We start from the raw sequence: 27956 nt of genomic DNA on the forward strand, positions 1-27956 counted from the left end.
TTTTTTTTTTTTTTTTTTTTGCTAGTTACTCCAGTCAGTGATTACATTGCCCAATACTGCTCTGGGGGGGACTCCAACTTACCAACTATATCAAACCACAGAGGGGTGTTAGCTGGCTGCACAGACACCACCCCTACAATCTCGGTGACTCTATCGCTTTCCATGACTGTGAAGTTATAAAACGGCTCATCAAAAGTCAGCGGTATAGGTGAAGGGGGTGGTTTCTTAATCCATTCAATGTGGAGGCGGGCCGTGGAGGATTTCTGTGGGCGCCCATTGTCCACTGCCTTTATCTACTTACACGGAGAGAACATAGAAAGAGGTCTTAGAGCTCAGATCCCTGCAGAAATCTGGATCTGTCACTTATCTGCTGTTGGCCCAAGAATCCATCCTCATCACAGGGTCAGCAAAGGGAAGGGAGGATGGAGATCTGGGGAGAATGTGCTGTGGAATTTAGTTACCTGGGGGTCCCATACCACATTCACCAGAAGGTGATTTGAACCAACTTTACAGATGTGGACGACTTGAAAAGCAAAAGCGGCACTTATCATTTATAGTGTTTTATGGGCACGGATGATAGTTACATAAGTAGGAAGAGCTAACTTGATTCCTTACACCTCTGGTGGTGATTCTTGAAAGGGAAGAAAGTGCACTGTCAATCCTTAAGTGTGAATAATGAGTGTGTGTGTGTGTGTGTGTGTGTGTGTGTGTGTGTGTAGTTGTATTGTGCAGCTCCTTCCTTCTGCTTTATTCTGGAGAAACACTCTTATTCACTCAGAATCCCAGGAAGGTGATGGGCTGGGTGTGAGAGAGGCAGCAGCCTTGCTCTAACTGCTCCCGAAGCCCCTGAGTTACACCAACTCTGAAGGGGTGAAGGACTCTCTTGGTGAAAGCATGGGCTCCCAGAGACAGCAGGATAGGGAGGAGCCTATGAATGACTCTCTTCTGTGATCTTATATAAGAACTGAAGAAAGCATGTCTCCTCATGCAGCTGTGCAGGGTGACCTGATATGGTGTCTTGGACGTTATTGAGGGTTCAAGTCCAACAAGCAAAAACCACTGATGGAAAATTTTACAAAAACAAAATTTAAAAATGGGGTTTTAAATATCACATATTAAAAATAACATGTATAGGTCTGTGGCCAATCATCATAGCCTTTAAAAACAGCAGCTACTCACAGCACCCAAATGCTATGTGTTCATGGATGATCACTTTGTTCCAGAAAAATTCCTATGAGATGGAAGACCCTTGAAGATACAGGTCTTAGGTCAGGTTTACTGGGAGCAGAGCTTGAGACAGGGATTCGAATATATATCGTTTTGGGGGCTGGGGAAGTGTTCTCAGGAGAAAGGGACTGAAGGAAGCACGATGAACAGAGAAAGATGGTAAGCAAGGGTGTGGTCTTAGTTGAAGTTTAACCTCAGCCTGATCCCATGGGGAGTTCTGAATGATCAATCCCACCACTGTGTTGGAGACACATGGAGGCAGGGGCTGAATTTTTGCATCAGTTAATTTTTGGATATGGGCTGCTGGACTGGGGTGGGAGTGGAGAATCTCCTAGGCCAAGAAGTTCAGCCAAGGATAATCATCTTAAGAAGGGAACAGCTGTGAGCCCTGAGCAGCCAACACACACAGCAGCTGGGGCATAGCTGCCCCATCCTGGTAAAGGGGATCTGTGTGGGGCACCAACAATTTCCACTATAGTCCCTCCAGTGTCAAATCTCATTGTCAAATCTCACACAATTATAATAGGACATATTATATCAGAGCTACTAATGGTAGACACAGAGCTAGTTTTTTATTATCCACTTTTCTCTGCCCACTGTTCTGAGTATGCTGTTGAGTAGGGAAAGAAACCCAAGTCCACACCATAAGAATGAAAAGACAAATCAAGGGACTCAGACCACCCTTTAAAATAAAAAGGACTGACTTTATACAGCAGAGAAGGCTATAGACTAAGAGAAGGACAGCAAATGGCTCTAACTCTTGACAGTTGTTGGGACCCTGGAAAGTGCCCATCACTTGTAAGGATGACCAGTCTCCTTTCTGGGATAGGTGCAATATTTCTAAAGTGGTTGGGGGTGGTGGGGGCAGGCTGACATTTTAGATATGGGAATTTAAGTCTCTATATGAGATAGTGCTCATGTTTTTTGTTTTTGCTTTTAATTTTCTAATGGTAAAAAATGTAATCATTTTTTAATTTAAGCTTTTTCACTTTTTTTCAGAACAAGCATAGCTGTGGTTTGCGTCTCACAATTTACACAGCTGAATTCATGTCCTATCACACTGTCAACAGTTACAAGAGTTGTTTTCTTTGGGAAGTATTGGGGACACATTGAGTTACTGATATGTTGAATGGTGGATGTGATAGGTCACTCTGCTATTCTTCTACCCTAGGTTTCCATCTATGCTGAGTACCTTAAAATGATGTAAGGCTACAAGAAGTGTCATTGAGTACAGACTGTGTACTGGGAATGGGGGAGGTTTGCTGACAGCACACAACCAAAGGAAATGATCTCATTATTTAAAAATATCACTGAAATAGAAAGTAGCCTTCCAAACCTGGATGGCTACCTAAAGATTTATTACTCAAAGGAATATACATGAAAAAGAAAGTAACTCCCACCACCCATGCATGTTATTGAGGTTCAGAAAAATCTTACCGTTAGGATGTCATAACTCCCTGCTGTAAACTGCTTTCTGGAAGATACCATGCCAGTTTTAGGGTCAATAAAAAACTTTCCATCATCATTCCCATCCACGATACTGTAGGAGATTTCTGCATTGGGGCCCTCATCTCTATCAAATGCAAAAGCCCTGTAAATGGGTTCTCCCCTCTTCTTTCGATCACGTTCTGGCAGCTTGATCTGGTAGACCTTCTCTGGGAACTGGGGCTTATTATCATTTTCATCCAAAACCTGAACCACCACCCAAATGGTGGACTGTTTTGGGGAGGAACCGCCATCTGTCACAGTCACCTGAGTTTTAAAAGAGAAAAAGCATTTTACAATCAGAATGGAGAAAAACTTTTCTGCTCCCCCTACAAAAGGTCTAGTCTATGCCTTAGGGCATCTCAACTTTTCTTATTCCTATATAGTTCACGGTCAATGCATAACTTTTCACAGTTCATCCGTAAAAGCAAGGATTGCCCTACATCCAGTAATGGAAATCATTGCTGAAAGGGTAGGAGGGCAGCAGAGCTCTCCTTGTGCTATGGCATGGAGAGGAGGGAAAATACGATTGACTTTACAAAATGTACTGGCTTATATAAACTTAGTGGACATAAAATATGCCCCCTAACAGACACAGAAAGCAATATATAATCATTATTACATGTTAACCAATGGATATTTCTTTTAATTCTTGGACAATGATATCACCATCTAAATTCTTTCAGTTTCGCTTTCTCTTCTATCTTCATGTAAAATTTGCGAGTTTTACATGGACACTGTACAGAAAGAAAACTGAGAAATATGCTTCATAATTATGATGGCTCATTGTAAGTGCATTTGACAGTCAAAATATATTTTTAACAGTAGCAAAATAATTTATTTTCATCTCTGGGAAACCCGAGGGGGATGGATACTTCTTCCCATATCTCCGAGATGCTATTCTTATGAGTATCTGGGAAGACAGAGAGAGGGGAGAGAAACGAAGAGCAGGTATATAAAGAATGTACATGGCATATGTAAAGTCTTTGAGTCTTAGTGTGAATAATCTCCTTGGACATAGCGATAATAATTTTACCATATTAATACTTGTACACATAGATGGTGACACAGTTAATAAAGCACTCTTGCATGCACTGTAGCATTCATTCACTTTCCCAAATACCCTCTTCAGGAACTGGAGGCTTATTTGTTCCCATTGTACAGATGAGTAAACAGATGTTCCATTGCTACTAAGTGCCAAAGCCAGGTATTAATAAGTTTTTGGCAACTCCTAATATCCCATGTGACCACAAACCTAGAAGAACCTATAGTTCATCTTTAAGTCATTACCTGGAATAAGACAGCTTATTACATCAAAATATATATTGGGAGGCTAGAAGGAACAGAAGGGCATACTCGGCCCCAATAAGAGAAAAACAACAGTGAATTACAGCACCTGGCCATCCAGTTTTTCACCTAATAAAGCAACCTGACAGGAATAATGGAAACAAAGGCCAAAAATGTGGGAAAACAAATTAAAGGCTTTTTGCAAAATGGAACTACAATCTAGTTGAGTTTCTCTTACAAGCCGCCTAGGAGAATGGCTTTAATAGACTTAAGAGAAATTTTCATAGGAGTTCTTGCTTTCTTTGAAAAATCAATCAAGTTTCCTTCCAAAGTTATTTTCCCAATTGGTTTGTTATGTTTCACAAAAGAAACACGTCAGGACCAATATGTGCCAAGACTAGATTTTGACTCTTGAGGTTTTCCCAGACACACTGAGCTCCTAAAGAGGCACATTCTGCTGTAGCTGCTGAAGTAAAATGTTATGCTCCCGGGTGAGTTATGTTGACCAAAACACACTGATTTCTTGGCCACTCAGCTTCTCTGCTTCTCTTTTCTCCTTGAACAGCCTCTTTCCAAATCCAGACAACTCCCACTGCCTTCACTGTGCACAAAATCACCTCCTCATTGTTTCTGCATTAATGCCCTTCAGCGGGCTCTGTGAGGGGGCTGTGGGGCTGTGCCGGGGCCAGGTGGCTGCCAAGGAAAGGAGAGAGACCTTCTTGGCTGTGGTTCACCACTCACTCGAGGATCCTGGTAAAAATGCTTTCTTTTGGAGGAGAGTTGGATTTACAAACCCAGGCCCTCTGGTGTCTGCTTACAGACAGGGAAGGGTAGTAGCCACACAGCTGTAAGCAGTAGCCCTGTCTCATCTCAAGCACCCAGCTGTTTTGCACCTTCAGGCCATGCAGGCATCCTGGAGTCCTCAAACAACAACCCTTTCGTCCAGGGCTTTTTTTTTTTTTAATGTTTATTTATTTTGAGAAAGAGAGAGAGAGACAGACAGATAGACAGACAGAGCATGAGCAGGGAAGGGACAGAGAAAGACGGAGACATAGAATCCGAAGCAGGCTCAAGGCTCTGAGCTGTCAGCACAGAGCCTGATGTGAGGCCCAAACTCATGAACCTGTGAGATCATGACCTGAGCCGAAGTTGGACGCTTAACCAACTGAGCCACCCAGGCGCCCCCATCCAGGGCTTTTGCACATACTGCCCTCTCTCCTTGGAGTGCTCTCCCCATTCTTTCACTTGGGTCTTCCTCACATCCTTTAAGTGGAGATGAAATGCCATGTCTTCAGGGATGACTTCTCTGAGCCAACAGACCAAGCGCCGGCCCCCAACTCCATCCCAGTCCCGATGAATGTACTTTAAATTACCTGATACTTTCCCTTTGTAGCACTTAGCTCTTGTGGAAATGAATTAAAGACGTGATTCTTTGCCTAAGCTGATAAGTGGTGTACGGGCAAACAAACTTCGCCTGTTTTGTTCACTGCTCTCACTCTTCTGTCAAGCCATAGAGACAACATGCTCCACAAATGCTTACTGAATGAATTAGACTCCAATTAGTCTCCTACTTGGGACACCTCTTTAGCCAATGCAGTCTCACCTTGTAAAACCTGCAAAGACCATTCCAGGTCCTTGACAATGTAGCCCCAAGCTGCCTTCCCTGCCTCCTAGCCTAGAACTCCCTGACCTCTTTATCCATAACTTCCACCACTACCTACAGCTGAGCACTCTCCGGTGTGTACTCCTGTGCCCAAGCCTCCTCCCCCGTGCCAAACCAACATGTTCAACTATTTACTAGCAATCTGCTTTCCAGACCTCTTACATGTGCCCAATACCCCAAAAGTCATGGACTGAAATCATTACCCTCAAACCTTCCCCTTCTATTTTCATTCTCAGTGAACGACATCCATACCTACTGACACCCTGGCCTGTCCCAGAACCCTAGGCATCCACCTGGAGTCTCTGCTCTAACTTTCCACATCCAACCAACCTTGGAGGCTGGCGGGTATGTCTCACGTGCACGTTCTCGGCCACGCTGCCCCAGGCCACGCCTCCGTGGCAGCTTGTTTGGATTGCCACAGGAGCCTGCTGGGTGCCCTGCTCCACCCTTATTATAAAGTGTTATTTTTGCCTTAAAAACTTGATCATGCCACTGACCTTGTACGACACCTTTCAGGGGCTCCTTGAGGACAAGGAGCTGGGTCAACTTACTTATCATCTTGTATAATCCACCCCTTTCAGCCTCTTTGCCCACTTACACTGTGAGCCTGGGAGGTTCGGAGGATGTCATGTTTCTACACCTCCAATCCACAGCACAGCTGTTTGTCTCCGTGGAGTGCCTTCTCTTGTGACTATACCTGACTCATTCTAGAAGCTTCAATTCAAATACTCCTTCTACGAAGTCATTCTGCTTCCTGCAGACAGATGGAGGCGTCCTCACCGTATCCCCACTACACTGAGTGCATAACTAGGACACTAGTTATCATCTGCATTTTCTTTTATCTTAAAAATTTTTTTTAAATGTTAATTTATGAGAGAGAGAGACAAAGTGTGAGAGGGGAAGGGCAGAGAGAGAGGGAGATACAGAATCTGAAGCAGGCTCCAGGCTCTAAGCTGTCAGCACAGAGCCTGGTGCAGGCCTCGAACTCACCAACTGGAAGAACATGACCTGAGCTGAAGTCAGACACTTAACTGACTGAGCCAACCAAGCACCCCCTTCTTCTTCTTCTTTTTAAAGTTTATTTATTTATTTGAGAGAGACAGAGAGAGCACTAGTGGGGGAGGGCACAGAGAGATGAAAGAGAGAGAGAGAGAGAGAGAGAATCCCAACCAGGCTCCATGCTGCCAGTGTAGAGCCCGATGTGGAGCTTGAACCCACAAAGCCATGAAATTATGACTTGAGCTGAAACCAAGACTTAGACGCTCAACTGACTGAGCCACCCAGGTATCACCTGTGTTTTCAAGCCACTGTTCCTTGTTGGTCTCCACTCAATCCTTCCAGAACAACCCTAGGTCAGGGATTCTTACTCATTGTTATGTTCTAGCACCTGGTATGGCCCTAAGTGCCAAATAAACATTGTTAAATAAAGTTAATAATTAATTTACCCCAAACTCATCCCTAAGATAAGTGGAGAGAGCATTCAGACACTGAAGAGTCTCTGTTTCTTCATCTGAAGGAAAGTTGGAGACTGATAACATATGATCTCCTGAGTGCTTCTTGCTTTGAGTCTATGAATGGAGGTTATGTAAAGCTAGACACAATTTTAACCCTGCACTATGGGTTCATACCCACCTTATATCACCAATCCCATGATTACCCAAAATGATATCTAGCCACTTCTAAAACTGTGCTGGTCACTGCAAACACTTATTTACAATCCACCGAAGTGATCTATTCATGTATTTGGCTCTTTCAGTATGCTGTGAGCTACTCAAAGGCAGGGACCTTGTCTTTTCCATCTTTGCTAGAACCTGGTGTACTCTTGATAATGCTTGCTGAACTGAACTATGTCATTTCTGACCTCAAAGTCTTCATTTCCATTTTTTATTTCTCTAGACCCACTCACGTGTCCAGCTATGTTTGTACCTGGAATAGGAATCGTTAATGATTCAATCAGTCTTTTAGGCTTCATACCTTGTGTTGCCTTAGGTTTCAACCCACCAGCTGGAATTAGTCTGTATGCAATAGGAGTAGCAGCACTGGAGGTTAAAGCAAAACTAACTGAGATAAATCCCCACAATCTCCTCCTCTGCATCATTTTCCATTAATGATGAATTAGCTATTGTTTAGAGATTATCCCTTCTAGCCACAATCTGACAAGGGAATACTGAGCCATCCTAACCTGGATTTTCTGTTCTCACCATTGATCAATAATCAGTGGTTTGGCAATTAATCAAAAGCCTGGAAGATTAATTTCTTTAGGTGCTTCTGGCTAGCATCTAATAAAAGGAACCACAAACAGCTCACTACCACTGAAAAGTACAGTACAGCCTATTTCATTTTTCTCTCGTGCCCTTGGGGTCTGTGTCTGTCAGGCAGAACCAGAGGAAATCAGCAGGACCCAGTGGATTATAACAATAAAACCACAAAGAGGAGCATGTTGATAAGCCTATTTCTAAGACCAAAGATGGATGGACATTGAGAATTCTGGAGTTATGGCAGCTGGTGGAAGGTCATGTTTCTTACTCACTGAAACTACTTGATGTATTTATATTTGTTGTCTCTCTCTGTGGTACAATATAAGCATGCAAGCTGCCTGAGTGTGGAGACCTTGTGTCTTGTCCCCGGCCTTGTCCCCAGTGATTATTGAGAGTATCTGAAAATATATTTAATATTTCTAAAATGGAGAGTTCAATTCTGGCATTCTCCTCACTTATTAATTCATCATAAATGGCTATTTCCAGGCCATTACACTTAGTGTTGTAAACCTCTCTTCAGGGATTACATATCCCCTTTCCTATACTTTATATTTATTCTTGACATTTTTTCATCCGATATATATATATATTAACTTATATTCTTATTTATTGCATGTCTTCCTTTATTAGCAGATGAGCTCCATTAAGCATAGATTTTCATCTATTTTGTTTACAGGTGTATTCCTAGCGCCTCCCACAGCAGATGCAGTAGGTATTCAACAGATATTTGTTAAATAAATGAAATATTCATCCACTTCCTTCTAGTTACAAAACTCTTTTCAAGGCAAATTGAGAGAGAAGCCAACCAACTAACCAATCAACAAAAACATGGTTTCATATTAAATTCACCCTTCCCTCAAGCCCCAGGTCCTCTGTAATATTCCACATCTGCAATCATTTGGCCTCGGTTTGGATATTTTCAGTAAGACCAACTCAATGCTTCATGAAGCAGCTCATTTGTTGTTTGATAGGTTTGATTTATTCAAAGCTCCTTTTTAATACTAAACCTGAATCTACCTGAATCATTAGCCTAGACTGCCTGTAGCTTCTCATAGACTAGTTTTCCTTTTCTTAAAAATTATACAGGAAAAGTCAAATTCCTCTTCCACATTGTCCCAGTTATCTACTACTATGTAACGCAAAACCAAGTGGCTTAAATAATCATAATGCTCTTATCATCTCTACAGATTTCAGAGGTTGAGTGGAGAAGTTCTGACTTGGGGTCACTCGTGCAATTACAGTCACAGGTGACTGGGCCTGTAGTCATTGGACACGTCTGTTGGGTGATAGTAGCCATTGTCTGGGACCACAGTGCTTCCTTGCAGCATGGTGGCTGGATTCTAGGAGAAAGTAGGCTAAAGGACAGAAAGTGGCAAGTGCCAGTTTCAGAAACCAGCATAGCATGACTTGATCCACATTCATTTTTTAAAAATTTATTTATTTTGAGAGAGATAAAGCATGAATGGGGGAGGCACAGAGAGGGGGAGAGAGAATCCCAAGCAGACTCCACACTGTCAGTGCTGAGCCCAATGCAGGGCTCAAACTCATGAACCATGAGATTATGACCTGACCAAAGTAGAACGCTTAACTGACTAAGCCACCCAGGTGCCCCACTTGATTCATATTCTATTGGCCAACAGTCCCAGAGTCAGATTTAAGCACAGGGGTCATAAACCTCACCTCCAGTTGCAAGGAGGGTTACATAATTACATAATTTGGGGGGCCACATTTTAAAACTGCCATACTCATAAAATCCTTAGGGCTATTTCAGAATCCTCATTCCAGACTGAAAAGCTCTAATTCATACAATCATCTCTCAGGTCATTCATTACATATAGTGAATTGCTATTCACTATACTGGTTACCTCTTTCAGTATGGTTTCCTAAGTATCAACTTCCTTCTTAAAATACAATGGCAAGGAAAAAACAATGAAACAGCAGCATGCCACACTTACTTGGGCCTGTGGAAACTATCTCCACTATACTAGAGACAGTCTCACCTCTCTTTATTCAGTCTGGGATCNAGGTCTTTTTCCTGTCAAAAACAATAAACTATTAAGTGTGTGGTTTCTTTTGGGGGGACTTAAGAACAGGATTTTATCAATGTCCCTTTTAAATTTCATCTTACTGGAGGAGTGCCTGGGTGGCTCAGTTGGTTGATTGCCCAACTTTGACTCAGCTCATGATCTCACAGTTTTTGAGTCGGAGGCCCGTATCTGGGTCTCTGCTGTCATCTCAGAGCCTGCTTCAGATCCTCATTCCCTTTCTCTCTCTATCTCTCCCCTGCTTGTATTTGCTCTCTCTCGCTCAAAAATAAACAAACATTAAGAAAGTTATTTATTCAAGAGCTCACCAAGCAGAAAGGACCAATTGAGAGAGACACACCTCTTGCTCCTTTAATTGTTCCTTTAATAGTTTCCTTTAATTGTTCAAACAATCTCATGAGATAGGTACTATTATTAAACCTATTCAATAAAGATACTGAATTTACAAACTTGTCCTAGGTCACAGTGCTCATAGTGGCAGAGTTTGTTTTAAACCTGGCAGTGTGTTTCTAAACCCGGGATGGGCAAACATAGCCCATGGGCCAAACATGACCAATTGTTTTTGTAAATAAAGTGTTAGTGGGATGTAGCCATGCCCACTTATTAATATATAGCTGCTTTCCTGCTATAAAAGTATAGTTGAGTGGTTGTGACATTCACAAAGCCTAAAATACTTATTATTCAGGTCTCTACATAAAAAAAATTTGCTGACCTCTGTTTTTTTTTCTTAATGTTTATTTAGTTATTTTGTGAGAGAGAAGGGGAGAGACAGTGAGCAGGAGAGGAGGAGTGAGAATCCCAAGCAGGCTCCACACTGTCAGTGCAGAGTCTGATAAGGGGCTCGATCTCAGGACTGTGTGATCATGACCTGAGCTGAAATCAAGAGTCAGATACCTAACCATGGGAGCCACCCAGACCCTCCCTTGCTGACCTCTGTTGTAAACCTTATGTTATGTTCTGCTGCCTCTTTTGCCAGCTTTGCTCAGTCCTTTGCATAGTAATTTACGTTGTCCCTATTTTTCACACAAACCTGGTAGACATTGCCACTTCTTTTTTTTTCTTTCATAGTTTACTGTCAAGCTGGTTTCCATATAAAACCCAGTGCTCATCCCAAGAAGTGCCCTCCTCCATGCCTATCACCTCATTTCCCCTCTTCCCCACCCCTGTCAGCCCTCAGTTTGTTCTCAGTACAAGAGTCTCTCATGGTTTGCCTCCCTCTCCCCAACTATTTTTTCCCCTTTTCCTCCTCCACGGTCCTCTGTTAAGTTTCTTCTGATCCACTGATATGTGAAAACATATGGTATCTGTCTTTCTCTGCTTGACTTATTTCGCTCAGCATAACACCCTCAAGTTCCATCCACGTTGCTACAAATGGCCAGATTTCAATCTTTCTCATTGCCATGTAGTATTCCATTGCATAGATAAACCACATCCTCTTGATCCATTTGTCAGTTGATGGACACTTAGGCTCTTTCCATGATTTGGCTATTGTTGAGAGTGCTGCTATGAACATTGGGGTCCATGTGCCCCTATGCATCACACTCCTGTATCCCTCGGGTAAATTCCCAGCAGCACTATTGCTGGATCATAGGGGAGTTCTAGTGTTAATTTTTTTTTTTTTTAATATTTTTATTTATTTCTAGGAGAGAGNCGGCTGAGGTCAAGGAGGTTGCTTCTTGCTTTCTCCTCTAGGGTTTTGATGGTTTCCTAGACATTGTCACTTCTACTCTACAGCTAAAGTCAGTGAGGGTCAGAAGTTAAGGAACTTTTGCAAGGCCACTCAGCCAGTAAGTGACAAAACACAGGTTCTCACCCAAGTCAATTTGGCATCATAGCTCATGCTCTTTTCCCTACCTGGCACAGCCTGTGTAGAAGCATCTGGTAACCATCTGTTTAAAATTCCCTCCCCAAATGTGGCTGTGGATCAACATCAAACTCATAGTGGTGCTTTGAGAGTCAAGCTTTTTCCTCCTTTGAAAACTGGGACCATCTTTGACGGTCTTGGGTCTTTCAGCACCCTTCCTGTTCTCCTCAATTGCTTGAAAACTGCCACGAGGTCTTGGGTGGCAGCTGTGACTTCTTCCAGCTCAGTGACTTGACACCCAAACTTATGTAGTGCAGCTGCGTCTTCTCCTGCTATTTTCTTACACATCTACATCTTCAGTCCCCACTCAAAATCTGCTCTACCCTTCTTACTAATAAAGGAGCTGGGAGGCAGGAGGGAGTGGGGTGGCTTTCACTTCCCTGCTATCTCTTTGTATCAGGCACTCAGTCATTACCCTATGCAGGCACTCTTCTAGGTGCCTAACAGACACTAAGCCATTTATCCTCAGATGAGTCCTGGGGGAAGCAGGGAGGGTGATGATCCCCATACTCCGGTTTAGAAACAGGCACAAAAAGTGAAGTTGATTCAGCCTGATCCAGGGTCTTGTCCCCAACCACTACCCTATGCTGTGTCTTACCTAAATACTTGCCCCAACTAGTGGGTGTGGCCACATTCTCCCTCCTCTGAACACAGTTCAAACATGCCCTACCAATGCTCTCAGCATACCCTAGCAAGACACTAGCAGTTTACTTCTCATGTTGCAGGTGGGAGCTCAGCACGTCAGAGCACTGTTACCACCAATCCATCTGCCATTGTCTAGGCTGATCATGCCCCCAATATGGCCCATTTGGGCATCCACACTTGGCTGCTGCATAGTTTCTCCCCATCCTGACAATGCTCCTTCTTCTTCCTGAGGACTTTGTGCCCTTATTCTGAGTCTCCTCACTCCAGGAGCTATTTTGCACCTGATACAAGACAGAAGACAAACCTTAAAAGAAATTTATGTTTCCCTCCTCTGTCTCATGATCAAGAGTCTCAAGGCCTAGCTAATAGATTTGTATAAGGAAGAAAACTAAAGATAAAGCCATTTAAACTAAGGCAGAACCTCCAACCACATGTGACAAATATGTTTCAGGTATACTGTGATATTGAATATCCTAACTCTTGGGTAGCTGAGTGTGACCTCATATAGCTGGACCCCCAGGGCTGGTGATCTCTGACCGGGGTTAGCCTTTCTCTTTACCTAAAAGTATTATACACATGTTATCATTTTCTGTGTGTACTACAATGGGAAAAAGGTTATGAAGCCCTGTAATAAATGACTAGTGTTGTCCTTTCTAGGATCTGATTGCATTTTAAAGCAATATGCCTCGGGAGGTCTCTGGATCCAAAGGACACACTCTCTATGCATAGGTTTTTATTTTATAATTGTTATATTTTAAAATGTTATTTATTTTGAGGGAGAGAGAGAGAGCATGAGCAGGGGAAGGATAGAGAGAGAGGGAGAGAGTGAGAATCCTAAGCAGGCTCTGTGCTGTCAGCCCAGAGCTCAACATGGGGCATGAACTCATGAACAGTGAGATCATGACCGGAGCCAAAGTCAAGAGTTGGACGCTTCAATGATTGAGCCGCCCAGGTGCCCTTCTATGCATAGGATTTTAAATGCGGTGGCTGTTGACAATTCCAGGGAGGATGCTCATCTGTTTTCACTATTTTCTTAAAGACCAGTTGTAGGTAGCAATGTTCTTACCCTTTAAGTCTCCATTCTTAGTCGCCACACAGGTAGGCAAACAGATGAAGGGACCCACTACTGAGTATTTTCTTATCCCTGTCACATTCTCACATGCACTGAAGAGCCTCAGAATACAGGGAAACTTACCCCTATTATAGTCAGGAAAGCACATAGTCCTCAGACATTAAAGGAACTCACGAGTAAGTGGGAATTTAGATATTATTCTGGTTCATTCCACTTGCTTTACAGATGAAGAAACAAGTCTAGACAGATAGGCTTCTTAGACCAACAACATATTACCAGCAATAACCTTCCTTCATCTTTCTAAGACATTGGCTCCAGGATTCCAAGCTGCCTTTTGAGCTTCAAATGAGGCCTACTATTCATAACTTCTCAGCTGTGTGATTTCAATATTGCAGAGGTTTTAATTTAGGTATTTTTCAGAATGCTAAACTCTTAAGAAAAGGAAGAAATGTGTTTAGAGTAGATGTTGTGTTTAGCTTTTATGTTTACTTTTTATCTTCAAAATGTTTCACAAACGTTAAATACTTAATCCTCCCATGATAGCAGAGAAGTTGAAAACAACTTTATCTCCTTTCTGCAAGTGGAGAAATAAACGACTTTCTCAAAGTTATACTCAGGGGCTGATATTAACGTGAGGGCTGGACTTCAGACCCGTCTGCTGGTGGGCTCAGACTGCTGCATTGCTGGGAAGGCAAAGTGCTTCCTGTCATTTCTAGAAAGAAAACTACGTACAAACAGTAAATTAAAGGGCAGGTCTCTAAGGACGAACAACTCTTAAAGATAAACCTTCTGAAAGGTAAAATCATTGAACTGAAATTAACTGGCACTATCACCCATATTTTCCAAGGAGGGAAGGAAATAAAAAGCCAGCTTTAAACCAGCTGCCCTTGGCTTTATTACATGTGATTTGTCTTATTTGACCCATAATTCGGCATTAAGAAATCACCCGGAGATGGGTAGGTGCTCCAGTCACTTACCATCCTGCCTTCCCCATCTCATAAGGCTGTCCCCTAGGAAGAGCTGAGGGACATAATCTCTGGGCAGTGCAATAGTCATGTCCTTGATATTTCCAGTTTCAGGAAGTTAGATAATTCAGGATGTGTATGCTTTCTGGGTTCAATACCTTTGTGGACTGACTTATTTTACATGGGGAAAAAAGTCTTCCTTTGAAATAAGAAAAAGGAAGAAATGAGGAATGAAAGTAAACAAAGAAATGGGGCACCTGGGTGGCTCAGTTGGTTAAGCATCTGACTTTGGCTTGGGTCATGATCTCGCAATTTGTGAGTTCGAGCCCTGTGTCAGGCTCTGTACTGACAGCTCAGAGCCTGGAGCCTGCTTTAGATTCTGTGTCTCCCTCCCTCTCTGCTCCCTCTCTGCTCGTACTCTGTCTCTCTCTCTCAAAAATAAATGAAAGTTTAAAAAAATTAAAAGAAAGTAAACAAGGGAAGATAGGAAGAGATGAGAAAAAGGAAAAAGGAAAGGAGAGAAAAAAAGTATGGAGTGAGGTAGGTAAGAAAAGAAAGGGAGGAAGGACACAGGAAAGGCAGACATGGAGGCAACCTCCTGGGAAGAGGTGAAATCTAGGAGGCATGGGGGGCAGCTTTTTGAAGAGAATGGGGTGCCTTCCCTTCCGTGTATGGAAGGCTGTTTAGAAAGGCATGGAAACCAGAAAATCTATTCACTAAGTGCTAGAATTAGCAATCTTTGGGGAACCGATAATATAAATCTGAGGAGAGTTTATCCTAAACTATTTTCCAGAAAGTTTGTTTGTCCTAAAAAAGTTAAAAGCACAAACCAGAGGTGCTCCATGATCCATGCGACCATAGAACCTAGGTCTTGGGGCCAAGGAATTGTGCCATTTATTTTTTCCATCTCTCATTTTACCCAAGATGCTACATTACCAGGGAGACTTAAGACAAAATCTGCCCATGATCCATCCAGAGATCCCTGCTGAGCACTTGTGGTCTGTCTTCTACAGAGCATGGATTCCCAGAAGGCTGTGAGCCACTCCAGGGACTAGCCTACACTAGCACATAGTGGGTCCTCAATAAATGTTTGTTGGTTGGATGCATGTGTGAACCTTGCATCTCAAGACAATGAAGGTACCTTTTCATCGCCATGTTTAGACACAGCAATTTCTAAGTGGCCACTTTTTTAGAAAGATCCTTGACAAATTCACTTTGGTAGTGGCTGCTAAGATTATAGCTTTGTCCAAATCTCTTCTTTGCACTTCAGGAAATAAAGTATTTCCCAGCCTGACATCTCTTAAAGCCTTTTTGCCTGCAGAGAGGTATACATCAGCTACTAATCTCATCACATTTCCATTTCCTTCCAGGCTCATCTGCTCATCATTTTCTATTCATAAAACTTGCTTGATTCTAATCTTTTCCTATCAGCAGGAACTAAACACCTCCTCAAAGTTTCTTTAGAATAATGGTGATTACCACACATGTGCTAACTCCCCCTTTCAAACAGATGGGTCCAATCTATGTGCTCACATGTGGGCCATTAAGAAAGTTCTGCTATGAACTAAGAGGTGACATCACATTAGCCCCAGGACTAAATCCCCCTGTACTATTTCGTAATTCCCTTGACATCCTGGCCTTAGTCAATATGGTATTCCACATTCCCCCCTCTCTGTGCAAAAGAAACCACCAGGTATGAATTACAATGTGAAGTGTATATTGGTAGCCTCCCTATTTTCCAGCACCGGACCTCACAACTTTTACCGTGGCAGACTCTCACGCCTTTCATTCCACTAACGATGCTTTTTGGATTTGAGCACTAACACTTCCACCAGACACCAGATTTTTGGTCTTTCTTCCCACAATAAAGCCTTAATGCAAAAAATAAATAAAGACACTGTCCTAATTACTAGCTCTGAAAAGAGCGTTACTTCTCTCACTCAGCAATTCAACACAGGGTTTGCCTGGCAACTTAGCAGGTCATTTAACACCTTATCTACCTAAAAAAATGAATTTTAAATCTATCAACCTGAAAAAATTAGGCCCATGTGTATGGATGAGAGCGCGTATGGAATAAGGTAAAAATCATGAAAACTGGTGGCTCAGAGATAAGCTTTTTGGGGGCCCATGCACTGTATTATAAAAATTTCTGCCAACATTTATAACTAGAGAGGTTTTGTATAAAAATTCAAGTTCCCAGCTTCTCCTGAGAAATCAGGAGTGGCCCACCGCTGTCTATTGTGCTTCGATGCTTCAGCACGTGAGCTGCCATTCATCATCAATATTGTGCAGAGATTTTTCTTGGAATAGAGAAATTCTTCTCACAATCTACATTCTTATCAAAAAATGCTTACAAAAGATAGCTGGAGAAGGCTTCGCATTCAAAGACAAATGGAAGAGAGCACATTTCTTTCTGTAAGTGAAGTACATTCCTGTACGCTTCGTATGCAAACGCTCAGCCTGCTCTAGACATTTGAGCTTGGTAACCCTCGGTTCAAGGTCTTGGTAAAATCTCTCTGAAATGCTAGGATGCATATTTTAATATGTGGCACAGATAAAACAACAGCTCTTGGCAGAGACAGTTCAGAGCAAGAAGAGTGACACATATATCATGGCTTCTTGCGGCACTAGGATTTCAGGGACTATGATTTTATAAAAGTCAAAAAGAAGTTCCAAAAAAAATTAAGACATCTTTAGTCCTATACTCATCTAAACAACAAATATGAGTCATCTTGAACCCTTCTCTTGCTTTCCTCCCACATCTCATCAGCCATTAATGAGGGACACTGCTGGCTGTGAATCAGAAATAGGTGTCCCTCCTCAGAATGTGCCTGGAGGCACAGCTTGGTAACAAAGAGCATGAGCCACATTCAGTGCCCTGTGATCTCCTCGGCCAGGTGTCCCTGAGCAGGCTGCACCCTATCCAATTCTAATGGCAGCCCAGACAATTCTACCTCTGAAATGTCAATTGTATCTCTTGGCTCTTTCTTCTCTTTTCTCAGGGTCAAGCTCTCAGTGTCTCAGCCCAAGCTGTGGCACTGGCCTTCAACCTCATTTCCCTGTCTCCAGTCTTGTCTCATCGTGGTCCATTTTTCAGAAGGCCAGAGAATCTTCTAATATGAAATTCAGATGATGTCAGTACCCTGCTGAGAGGACTTCAATGGTTGCCCACTGCTTCAAGCAAATTTTAGAAATTGCGCCATGGAGAACATTGGTCCTGCAGTGTGCTTGCCTTAAAAGAGAAAGTCCAGGATCCTCGGAATCTGGAGAGCAGCATACGTCTTTCTTGGAGCTTTACAATGCACGTCAATCAGAGTAAAGTAAAAGCAAAGAAGCCGATTTCACTTTGTTTCAACCACTATTTCCCAAGCTGATTTGACAACAAAACCTTTTTGTTGAGTGATGCTTATTAATATCCTTTAGATTTGCTATTTCAAGGAATACACTTTGGGAGGTGCTGAATTCATTACAAGGTAAAGCCCACACTCTTCAGTATCAACGTGCAAGATTCTTTAGTATTGATACAGCCTATTTACTGGGCTACTCTCAGCCTCTAGTTTCTATCCACCCTATATCTGAAGTTTCAATCACAATTAGATCACTTAATTCAACACAGATATACTGGTACTTACCAATGTGCAGTATTCTAGACACTGGGTGTACCGTGGTGAGCAAGATGGGCCTCTTTCCTGCGGGAAGCTCACGGTCTACTTGTTTTTCTAACATGGCACATGCACTTCAATGCCCTTCCACCTTCAATTGGGGTTCCCACTGGACAGGATCCTCTTTATTCCCTTATTCCTATAGTTCTTATAAAATCCTCCAAAGCCAGATGCAAATGTCTGTTCCTTTATGACACTTTCTCAGAGACCACATTCTGGGAGAATCACTCCTTTATATGATTTGCTTGACTTTATTCAGGTTTGTCCTCTTTAACACTCTCGCATTGAACTAGCTTGTAAGCTCCCTTGGGGGAAAGACAATATTGCATCAGTCACTACATTGTGACAGGCGTGACGGCCGATACATAGTAAATGCTAAACTAACATCAGTTCCTTTAGATTTTCATAAGAGGCATCAGGAATGTGGCTCTGAACTGGTAAAGGAGTTATTTATCTTGCTTTGTTTTCCTACTTTTAACAGCATGTTATTTTAATTTTGAGTCATAGCAAGGATCTTAGATTGCTAATAAATTAGGATAAATTAGGTAGATATCCTGTTGGTTAGAAACCAACATTATTCATTATCTCATTAACAGAGCTATTAAAAATCCTGTGTACTCTTATATTAATCACACAACAGGTAGGGTTTGTTCTTTCCACATAATAAAATTAAAACCCCTGGGGAAGCACGTCTCGGGATACAGGCTATTAAAAGAGAAAGATGGGTCATCTTAGATACTTAAAGTATCTTAATTACTTTCATAAGACAAAAGGGAGTATGTGTAAGTTTTAAATAAAGATCAATTCAGTAAGCTTAAATAGATTCAGAAGGACAAACTTGAGAATGAGCGTAATGGCCAATGTGCACTATTTAGGAAGTATTTATCATATGTCTGTTTTCAGCACATTTGTCAGAAGGCCAGTTCTTGCCTTCCAGGAGAATGTAAGATGCATACACCCAGTGCTTGGTCTAAACTGTAGTTCTCTTCAGAATTTATGCTCATTTATATCAAACCACTTGAAAACTGATTGTTTGTGAGTTCCCTGAGGGCAAGAACTTTCCATTCTCAGTACCTAGAACTGATAAATGAAAGAAATGTAGGGGACAAGTAAACTGCCTTTTGGTCGATGTGAAAATTCAGATATGACAAACATTAGCCATGAAACAATTCCATACTGTGTTCAGAAAAGGAAACCTACCAAAATATGAAATGTAAATCCTATCCATCGAATGGAAAGCCTGGAAATCTTAATAATATAGTAAGGAATTATAAAACAACAACAATGATATGGGTGTTCTAGTACCCTTTTTGTTGTAAAACCTTGAAAAGTTGAATGATTGGTACAAAATAAAAAAGCAGCTTTCTTTTTAAGCGTGTGTGTGTGTGTGTGTGTGTGTGTGTGTGTGTGTGTAAGTCCCCTCTCCCAAAGATAAGGGGAGAAAAAAAAAAGCCAAATTATCTTTTGACCACGAAATCAAATAGACTCAGAAATCTAATAACTTAAGACATTGAACAATCACCTGAAAGAATAATTAAAAAAAAGAAAGCCTAAAACTTGCACTCTGCTCCCAGTAAACACTCATGGGTTTAAATTCCATTTAAAAAGATTTCTCCAGGGGCGCCTGGGTGGCTTAGTCGGTTAAGCGTCCGACTTTCGCTTAGGTCATGATNGATTTCTCCATTTTTTTCTTTTTCAACACTGGAAGCAGTGGGCTAAGCAAGCACATTCTCATCATTATGCCTCAGGGGCAGCCCTCACCACCAAGCCTAAGTAATGTAAAAACAGTGGCTGGTGAAATTTCTGCCCATGTCAAAAGCAAAACAGATGAAATATGTTACGTCATGGAAGATAAATGACCGTCACATGACCCCCGGAGTCGATTAAAAATGTATAACTCAAGTTGTGGATTTGTAAACTCTAGAAATAGTCGTTTTACCCATACAAAAATATTGAAAAGTCCTTTGAAATGAAAGACTTTCCACAAGCACTCAGTTTCTCTGCTGGGTGCAAATATAATACAGTGGTTTTTATAGACGTCACTCTACAAACTTGATTTTTATTCTCAGAGTATTATTAGGATGATCAAATATGACTCCCTATTATGTGTTGCACTCACACAGGCCAGAGTTGTTCCCGTGGTTTACCAGATCTACCCTCCCCATTCATTTTATGAACCAAGGAATAATAAAATTGTGAGGCTCTTTCTTTCTTTTTCTATTTTCTCCCAAAACTTTCTTCTCGGAAGATCAGGCCCACAAGTACCTATGTGTGAAAGAGATCCCTGGTGGGCAGCACTGGAGAAAAGTGAGTCATGAATAATGAATATCTCTTTGTAAGACTCTACTTAGCGGGCAGCTGAAACTATTTTTACTTTATGGCAAAAGCTCTTGGGGAGAAATATTCCCAAATCACGTTTCACAACGTGTGAGAGACAGCAGAGATCACCAAGCACTTGGCAAGATTTACCACCAGAATGCACGCTCACGAAAGGTTGAGTTATTCGCTCCAATCGTCCTGGAAACTCTCCTGTAACTTTGTGAATGAACATGTTTCTTTTCCTTCTGGCTTTGTCAAAGGAGTACGTCAGATGATCCCAATACTCGACCAATGTAAGAAAAAAATTGTTCACTAAAATATATGGAGACTGTCCTAGGAGGTCTTCTATGACAGTAACAGGAACGAGCATATAAAGCTCCTAAACAGAGTAGGTTTTTACTAGAATGAAAAACTCTGCAGAAAGCTTATGATAAAAATGATTTTTGAATAGACTTAAAGGCGATGAGGATTTCTACTGATCATAAAGAATTACTGGTTTTCATGCTCCAATGAATAGGCCCATTACCAAAACATACAGGCTCACAGCCTTCCCCAGACATCTCTAGAAATTATACAAACAAAAGATCACATGAGGCATCAGGTGACTGCATTGGCAGCAGCTTAAGACTACCAGGCAATGATGTAGGACGGCTATCTGGGTTTTAGTCCTTTGGTTTTGAAATCCAATGGTCAGAGGCCCAGGACACATCACTGCAGTCAGGGCAGGCTGGGTGTGGACGACATGTGCTCTCATACAGCTGCTCCCCTAATACACTTCAGAAGCTCAGGCCAGCTCAAGTCTTAATGCCCTTTTTCAGTGCTTCTGAGTTTGTGGACATATACCATTAGGGTGATTTATCTTTGAAAACGACAGGGTGACAAGGACCCTTCATATTCTGGGCCCCTAACCCATTCCAATAATAATATTGAGGTCACCTCATTCATGCCACGCCTTCACAGCACTTTCATATCTGTGCTCTCATTTGATTCTTTCAACAGATTGATGAGGGAAGTTGGTCAAGCAGTATTAATCCCATTTTATAGCTGAGGGAAGACCCAGCAAGGTCAAAAGCTTTTCCTAACATCACTCAGCTCATAGGTAACAGTGAGGTCTCAGAAGACCTAGCACTTTGTGAAATCCAGGCTAAGGTTACCAAACCCTTATAGACTCAAAGGGCATGAGCTCAAATTCATCGACACTCCTAGGAAAAACCAGTTAAGAGTGAGGAAGGACCATGTCTTCATATATGAAAGTATTATATTGTTTATATCAGAATACTTTGAATTCACTAGTCTCAATCTGAAATATGTATTGTACATTCAATAATTACTTCTTGGGGGACCTGTAATGTGAGTGCATTGTGGGGGAGAGAGAGAGATCAACATGACCGAAAACATGGTCTCGGCCGCTACATGAGCTTGCTGCCTAGAAGAGATAACAGGCATGTTTACAAATAAGGAAGGGATATTGGAAGTGGGGACAGCTCTATATGTGGGCTGTGTAAAAAGTACTCAGTCTATGCTATGGTGCCATTTTAAATGCTGTTCAAGTATCCTGGGAAACCTGGTATTTTAAAGGAACGTTCTCTACATTTGGAAAATCAAAGTCTTAGAAAAGGAATATGTATCATTGATTTTTCTTTTTAGCTGGTGATTATGGAATTCTTCCTCATAAAACGGGATGTTTTCAAATTTATCTGGTGATGTATTAGTGTTGTTTTAGAGGGCTCCCCAGAAGACTTCTCAAGGTTCTGCTTATCCTTAAGACCTGTATTTCTCACAAAATGCTATCGAAGAAAATATCATAGGTTTTACACACCTTTTTAATGGGCTTATGTACTTCTAGTTGTTTCTCTTCACCTTCTTAGAATCAAGAGGGGTGCCAGCTTCTGGGTGACCTGACACCAAGGACATCAGGGCAGAAGAACTAGGTTTCTCAGGCTTGTTATATAGCTAAGCAATTCCTAATATGGTATGGCTCCTGGACTTCAGTTATGTGAGTTATGTGAGTAATGCATATTCTGACTTCAAGTTTATGCTTCCCAAACTTCAGTCACTGATTCCGCTGAATTTTAAAAAGCTGCCTGAAATAGACTGAGAATTCTCACTGCTTGTTTTTAGTAATTCTGTATACAAATTAAACTAAGCAGGTAAATTCTTATCTAATGGCTGGGTCATCATTATTCACATGACTATATCATGTGTTCCTTTATGAATAAGCTTTCATGCACACACAGTGGTGTAGACATGTACATATTCTTTAATGGCGGTTTAGGAAGAAGCTTTCAGTGAGGTCCCTTAACCTGCCTTTGGATTTCTGGAGGTAGGGATTAGGATCAAATGACTTGCATCTGACATCACCACATTATGAAAGGACAAAATGCTCTTTGCTATTCTTTAGCTCGTAAATACTGTGTCTATCCAGAGAGAAACCCTGTGTGTAATGAAAGGACCCCATCTGAATGGAAATCAGATGCTAAAACCAAGGGCCGATATATCCTCTTTGTTACGGAGTGTAATCAGTAAACCTGGCAGATTACTCGAAATTCCAGTGTCTTCCCCCTCTGCTGACAGTACACTTCATCTTCTGCTTTTCCAGACATTTTGAATTGTGACTGAGAATTCAGTGACGTATTACTGTTTCAGTCTCTTGAAAGTTGCAATTAAATACACTGTAAGTGGATGTCACTTTGCCACCTTTTTGGAAAGGTATAAGAGAAAAAAATTAGCCATCAGTGGAAAAGAATTCATAGTTAAGGGTCTTTCTTCTTCCTTAACCACATTTTGTTGTCTCTTTATGGCAACAAAGGTCTATAATCAGAGTCTGGTTCCAGCTTTCTAAAGATGTCAATGAGCGGGTAAGGGTGGGAGGTTCGTAGCTCCTCTTTATATGTACGAAAGGAGGAAAACATAAAAGACCACCCCCTAAAGTGACTAAAATTGCATCTGAGTGACAGATCTTTTAAATAAATGGACTTTATAGCTTAAATAGTAGGAATCTTTTCCTTTCAAAAGGGTACGGTGTTGCTCTATTTATGACTTTCTTCATAAAGACAAAATTTTCACAGAATCAGTATCTAAATGAGGCCTGGGTGCTTTCTGGAGAGTTAGGTGGGACGACGCTAATAACCTCTGGCTGCATTTCAGAGATGAAGGTCTAAGTCTCTGAAATGCATTCGTTCTTTTAGCAGTCGTATGTGGGTCTGACCAAACACCTAAAGGGTCAATTGGCATTATTTTCTATTACTTAACAATTCTGCCTCCAAATGCCATTCTTCTACTCCATTTCACTCTTCAGCAGTGTAATTGTGTTCCACTGAATCAATGGGAATCATTTTCATGGTTATCTGAACGCAGCCTGGTGGCCGGTGGGTGAGGAATGACAGTGTGCCCTGAGGAGGGTGCACATTTGGGCTTGGCGAGCCTCTTGCCCGGCTGGAGTCATGAAAATCACTATCTTGTTCATTTCAGGAAGCTGGTAGGCTGGGCCACCTGGGCTCAGGCTCTTTGCTTATGCTTCTCAAATGGCAGCTCCAGATGGAGACAGGAAATTGTCAGAGTCAGCCCAAGTCGGCTGCCAAAATGCTGAGACTTCTCCATGGCCTCAAAGAGTAACTTGGTCCCCAACTAGGGAACTGTGCCGAAGTTAACTAGGATCACTCAGTCACTCGAAGAGCCATCTCCATGCTGGTGGAGAGAAAAACAATGCTTCTGGGTCACATAGGCTCGCGTTCTGTTCTGCGTTCTTCCACTGTTTCTGAGATGCACTAACTTTCAGCAAATTATTTAAATGGTGTCTCAATATCTATGGCTGTGAAATGGGAATAGCAATACCACCTCACAGAGATTTTACTAGAATTAATGAAATACTGTGTTAATTATTCAGCAAATATTTTTAGAGCACAAACTACCTTCCTGGTAGGCACTGGTGATACAAAAGGAAAAGTCCCCTATCTCTGCTCCCAAGAGCCTTTTCCCCCAACATGCAAAATGACTACAACCATAGCTTAAGCCTCCCCCCGCATCATGTCACACAATTGCCCTTTCTTTTTTGTGATGTGAACATTGAAGATTTACTCTCTCAGCGACTTCCCAGTACATAATATGCTATTTCCAAAGAAGACCCCCAAATGGCCAACAGGTACCTGAAAAGATGCTCACTAATCAGAAAGCAAATGTGGATCAGAAGCAAAATGAGCTATCACCCCATGCATTTTGGAATGGCTACCATCAAAAAGAAAGGAGATTACAACTGTTGGCAAGGGTGTGGACAGAAGGGAATACTCGTGCACTGTTGGTGGGAATGTAAATTGGCACAGCCAAGCACTGTGAATCTAGTAGTATATATGAGTATCTAAAACAGTACCCTGCATGTAGCTGATGTCAATAAATGTAAGTTCACTTGTTACTAAGTAATCTTCCTTTAACAGTTAAAAAAATTATTTAAAAGTGGTTTTTAAATTATATTAATTATTTTTGTAATTTTTCTTTAAAATTATTAACATGTTTGGGGCACCTGCGTGGCTGTGTTGGTTAAGCATTCGACTTTGGCTCAGGTCATGATTTCATAGCTTGTGAGTTCAAGCCCCATATCGGGCTCTGTGCTGACAGCTCAGAGCCTGGAGCCTGCTTTGGATTCTGTATCTCCCCCTCTCTCTGCCTCTACCCTGCTCATGCTCTGTCTCACTGTCTCTCAAAAATAAAATAGACATTTTTTTTAAATTATTAAATTTTTTAAAATTATTACATGTTTATGGAGTCAGAACATTAACTGTTATCATTTATTTCTATCTATCTGTCTATCTACCTATCTATCTATCTATCTATCATCTATATAGGTTCGTCCTTACATCCTTCTAATTGTTCATTCATGCAGCCACCAGTCTAACATATAGCCTCCGGAATGAATAGGAGATTTAGTATTCAGAGGACCTCTGGGCTGGGTGGCTAAGAATTTGAGAGCAAAATCTGCATAAAAATACTGTTTTTGATGATACTGGCCTCATGGAATGGTCTTAATGCAAATGGCTTTGTCCTTATAAGATAGTAAAATCCTCTTCCAAGAAAGAACCTTGTGTGAACTGTAAGGATTATTCTCTCAGAACTGCAGTTCAATTTTACAGTCATCAAAATGTCTATGATTAGCCCCCTAGTGACCTGAAAGTGTTAATGCTACTTCCCGAAGTGTCAAGCAAACAATCTAGGAAGACATTTTTTTTTGGTGCTGGAAAAATCAGGATCATCCTTCAGCAGTAGGTGGGGTCAGGTATGCATGTCCTGAGTCAGACAGGATTTGCTCAGACTCTGCTGGGAGTCCCTAAATGCTGGCATTCTAGAATCCGTGCTTGTTTATTCACACATTCGGTCAGCCACCAAGTTCTTTGAACTCTACCATCAAAATCTACCTAAAAGGCACCTCCACTTCCCTATCCCTGTTTACTTTAGTTCAGACCCCATTCATTCTCTTCTAGACCAGGGCAATAGCTTCCTGACTTGTCTCTTTTAATTTGGTCTTGGTCATGCTGTAATCCATATTCCTCACTGCGGGCTAGGGGAGCATTTTGTGAAGCAAATATGATCCTTTGCTTGCCAACATTTTCAGCATGATTGCGCAACAAACCTGCACACCATGCCCACTCTTCTCTCTGTTTTTGCACACATCGCTCACTCCTTCTTTGTGGAATAAACACACTTTATTCTTTTTTTCTCCTTGCCTACCTAGCACTTTTATTTTTTCATTTCTGAGTACTTACTGTGTTCCAAGAAAACAAGCGTGTTGCTTCTTTTTTTTTGAATAGTAGCCTTTATTTTTTCCCAGTAGTGTTAGGTTTACAGAAAAGTTGATTGAAAAGTACAGTTTTCACATACTCCCTCCTCCTCCTCCCAGTTTCCCCTATTATTTATATCCTTAATTAAAAATTTTTTAACATTTATTTGTTTTTTGAGAGACAGAACATAAGTGGGAGAGAGGGAGAGAGAAAGAGAGAGAGAGAGAGAGAGAGAGAGAGAGAGAGAGAAACAGAATCCAAAGCAGGCTCCCAGGTCCGAGGTGTCAGCACAGAGCCTGATGCAGGGCTTGAACCCAAGATCATGACCCGAGCTGAAGTCCAACGCTCAACCGAATGAGCCACCCAGGTGCCCCATATTTATATCCTTTATTAATGTGGTGCATTCCTTACAATTGATGAAATAATATTGGTATGTTACTATTAACTAATGTCTCTAGTTTACATTAGAGTTCTCTCTTTGTATTGTAAATTTCATGGGTTGAGAAATGAATATGGACGTGTCTACCATTCTAGTGTTATATAGATTAGTCTTGCTGCTCTAAAGTTTCCCTACACTGTACCTACCCATCCTTCTTTCCCTCCCTGCAAGATCCTGGCAACTACTGAACATCTTACTGTCTGCAAAGCTTTGCCTTTTTTAGAATGTCATATAGTTGGAAGCATACAGCATACAGCTTCTTCAGATTGGCTTCTTTCACCTAGCAATGTGCTTTCAAGTTTCCTCCCTGTGTTTTTGTGACTTGATAGCTCATTTCTTTTATCTTTCCATTGTCTGGATGTACTATAGGGTGTTTATCCATTCATCTACTGAAGGACATATTGATTGCTTCAAAGTTTGGGTGATTATAAATGAAGCCACTATAAACATCCATGTACAGGTTTTTGTGTGGCCATAAGTTTTCAACTCATTTGGGTAAACACTGAGAAATATGATTGCTGGATCCTATGTTTAATTTTGTAAGAAACTTCCAAACTACCTTCCAAAGTGGCTCTTCTATATTGTATTCCCACCAGCAATGAATGAGAGCTCCTGTTACTTCACATCCTCACCAACAAACACTTTGTCAGTGTTTTGGATTTTATCATCTTGATAGGTGTGTAGTGTGTATCTCATTGTTGTTTACTTCCTCCTTTTCCCGGCTCAAGGGTTCTACCTTTGTAATGTCCTCAGAACTCTCTTTTACCAAGTGTTGATGTTACTGAATCATAACCTCTATAATTACTACGGTTTTCAGAAATTTGTATGCAATGCAACTACCACTTAGATGCTGAATGAATATTTTGTTAATCATAACAAATTAGATAAATAAGTTAATGACAGAAATGTAGATGTAGCCTCGATGTTATTTATAACAGAAAAACCAAGATTGGATGTCACCAATAACTGTAACACTTCAGAATCTCAGTTTCAAACATAACCCTGTGTGATTATCTNCCCCTTTACTCATGAGCCCACATCCATTGGTTCTCTGCACACTTTCACTACCTGCCACGCCCCTCATTCAGCCCCTCCCCACTCAGCGTGGACTCCCTTCTAACCCATTCAAGGGCTTTGCTCTTGCAATTTCCTTGTTTCCCCTGGATCACCAATGGTAACTCCATCAGTACTGGATCCTTTGTTTAGAAACAAAAATACTCTTTCATAGTAGTCTCCTAAAAAAAAAAAAAAAAAAAA

General features: G+C 41.4%; 1 protein-coding gene across 3 annotated transcripts in view; it reads right to left on the bottom strand.

The window, feature by feature from the left end:
* The window catches only part of FAT3 (FAT atypical cadherin 3), a 520003-nt gene that overhangs the window by 123872 nt on the left and 368175 nt on the right, over positions 1–27956 (bottom strand). For all 3 annotated transcript variants that reach the window (XM_077780625.1, XM_077780624.1, XM_077780623.1), the window contains exons 4-5: positions 2665–2979; positions 83–293 (exon numbers count right to left, since the gene is read on the bottom strand). In XM_077780625.1, the coding sequence (XP_077636751.1) occupies positions 83–293; positions 2665–2979 (526 nt within the window). The remainder of the gene's footprint in view (positions 1–82; positions 294–2664; positions 2980–27956) is intronic.

The sequence above is a fragment of the Crocuta crocuta genome, unplaced genomic scaffold (assembly GCF_008692635.1).
Source record: "Crocuta crocuta isolate KB4526 unplaced genomic scaffold, BGI_CrCroc_1.0 scaffold78, whole genome shotgun sequence".
NCBI lineage: Eukaryota > Metazoa > Chordata > Mammalia > Carnivora > Hyaenidae > Crocuta > Crocuta crocuta.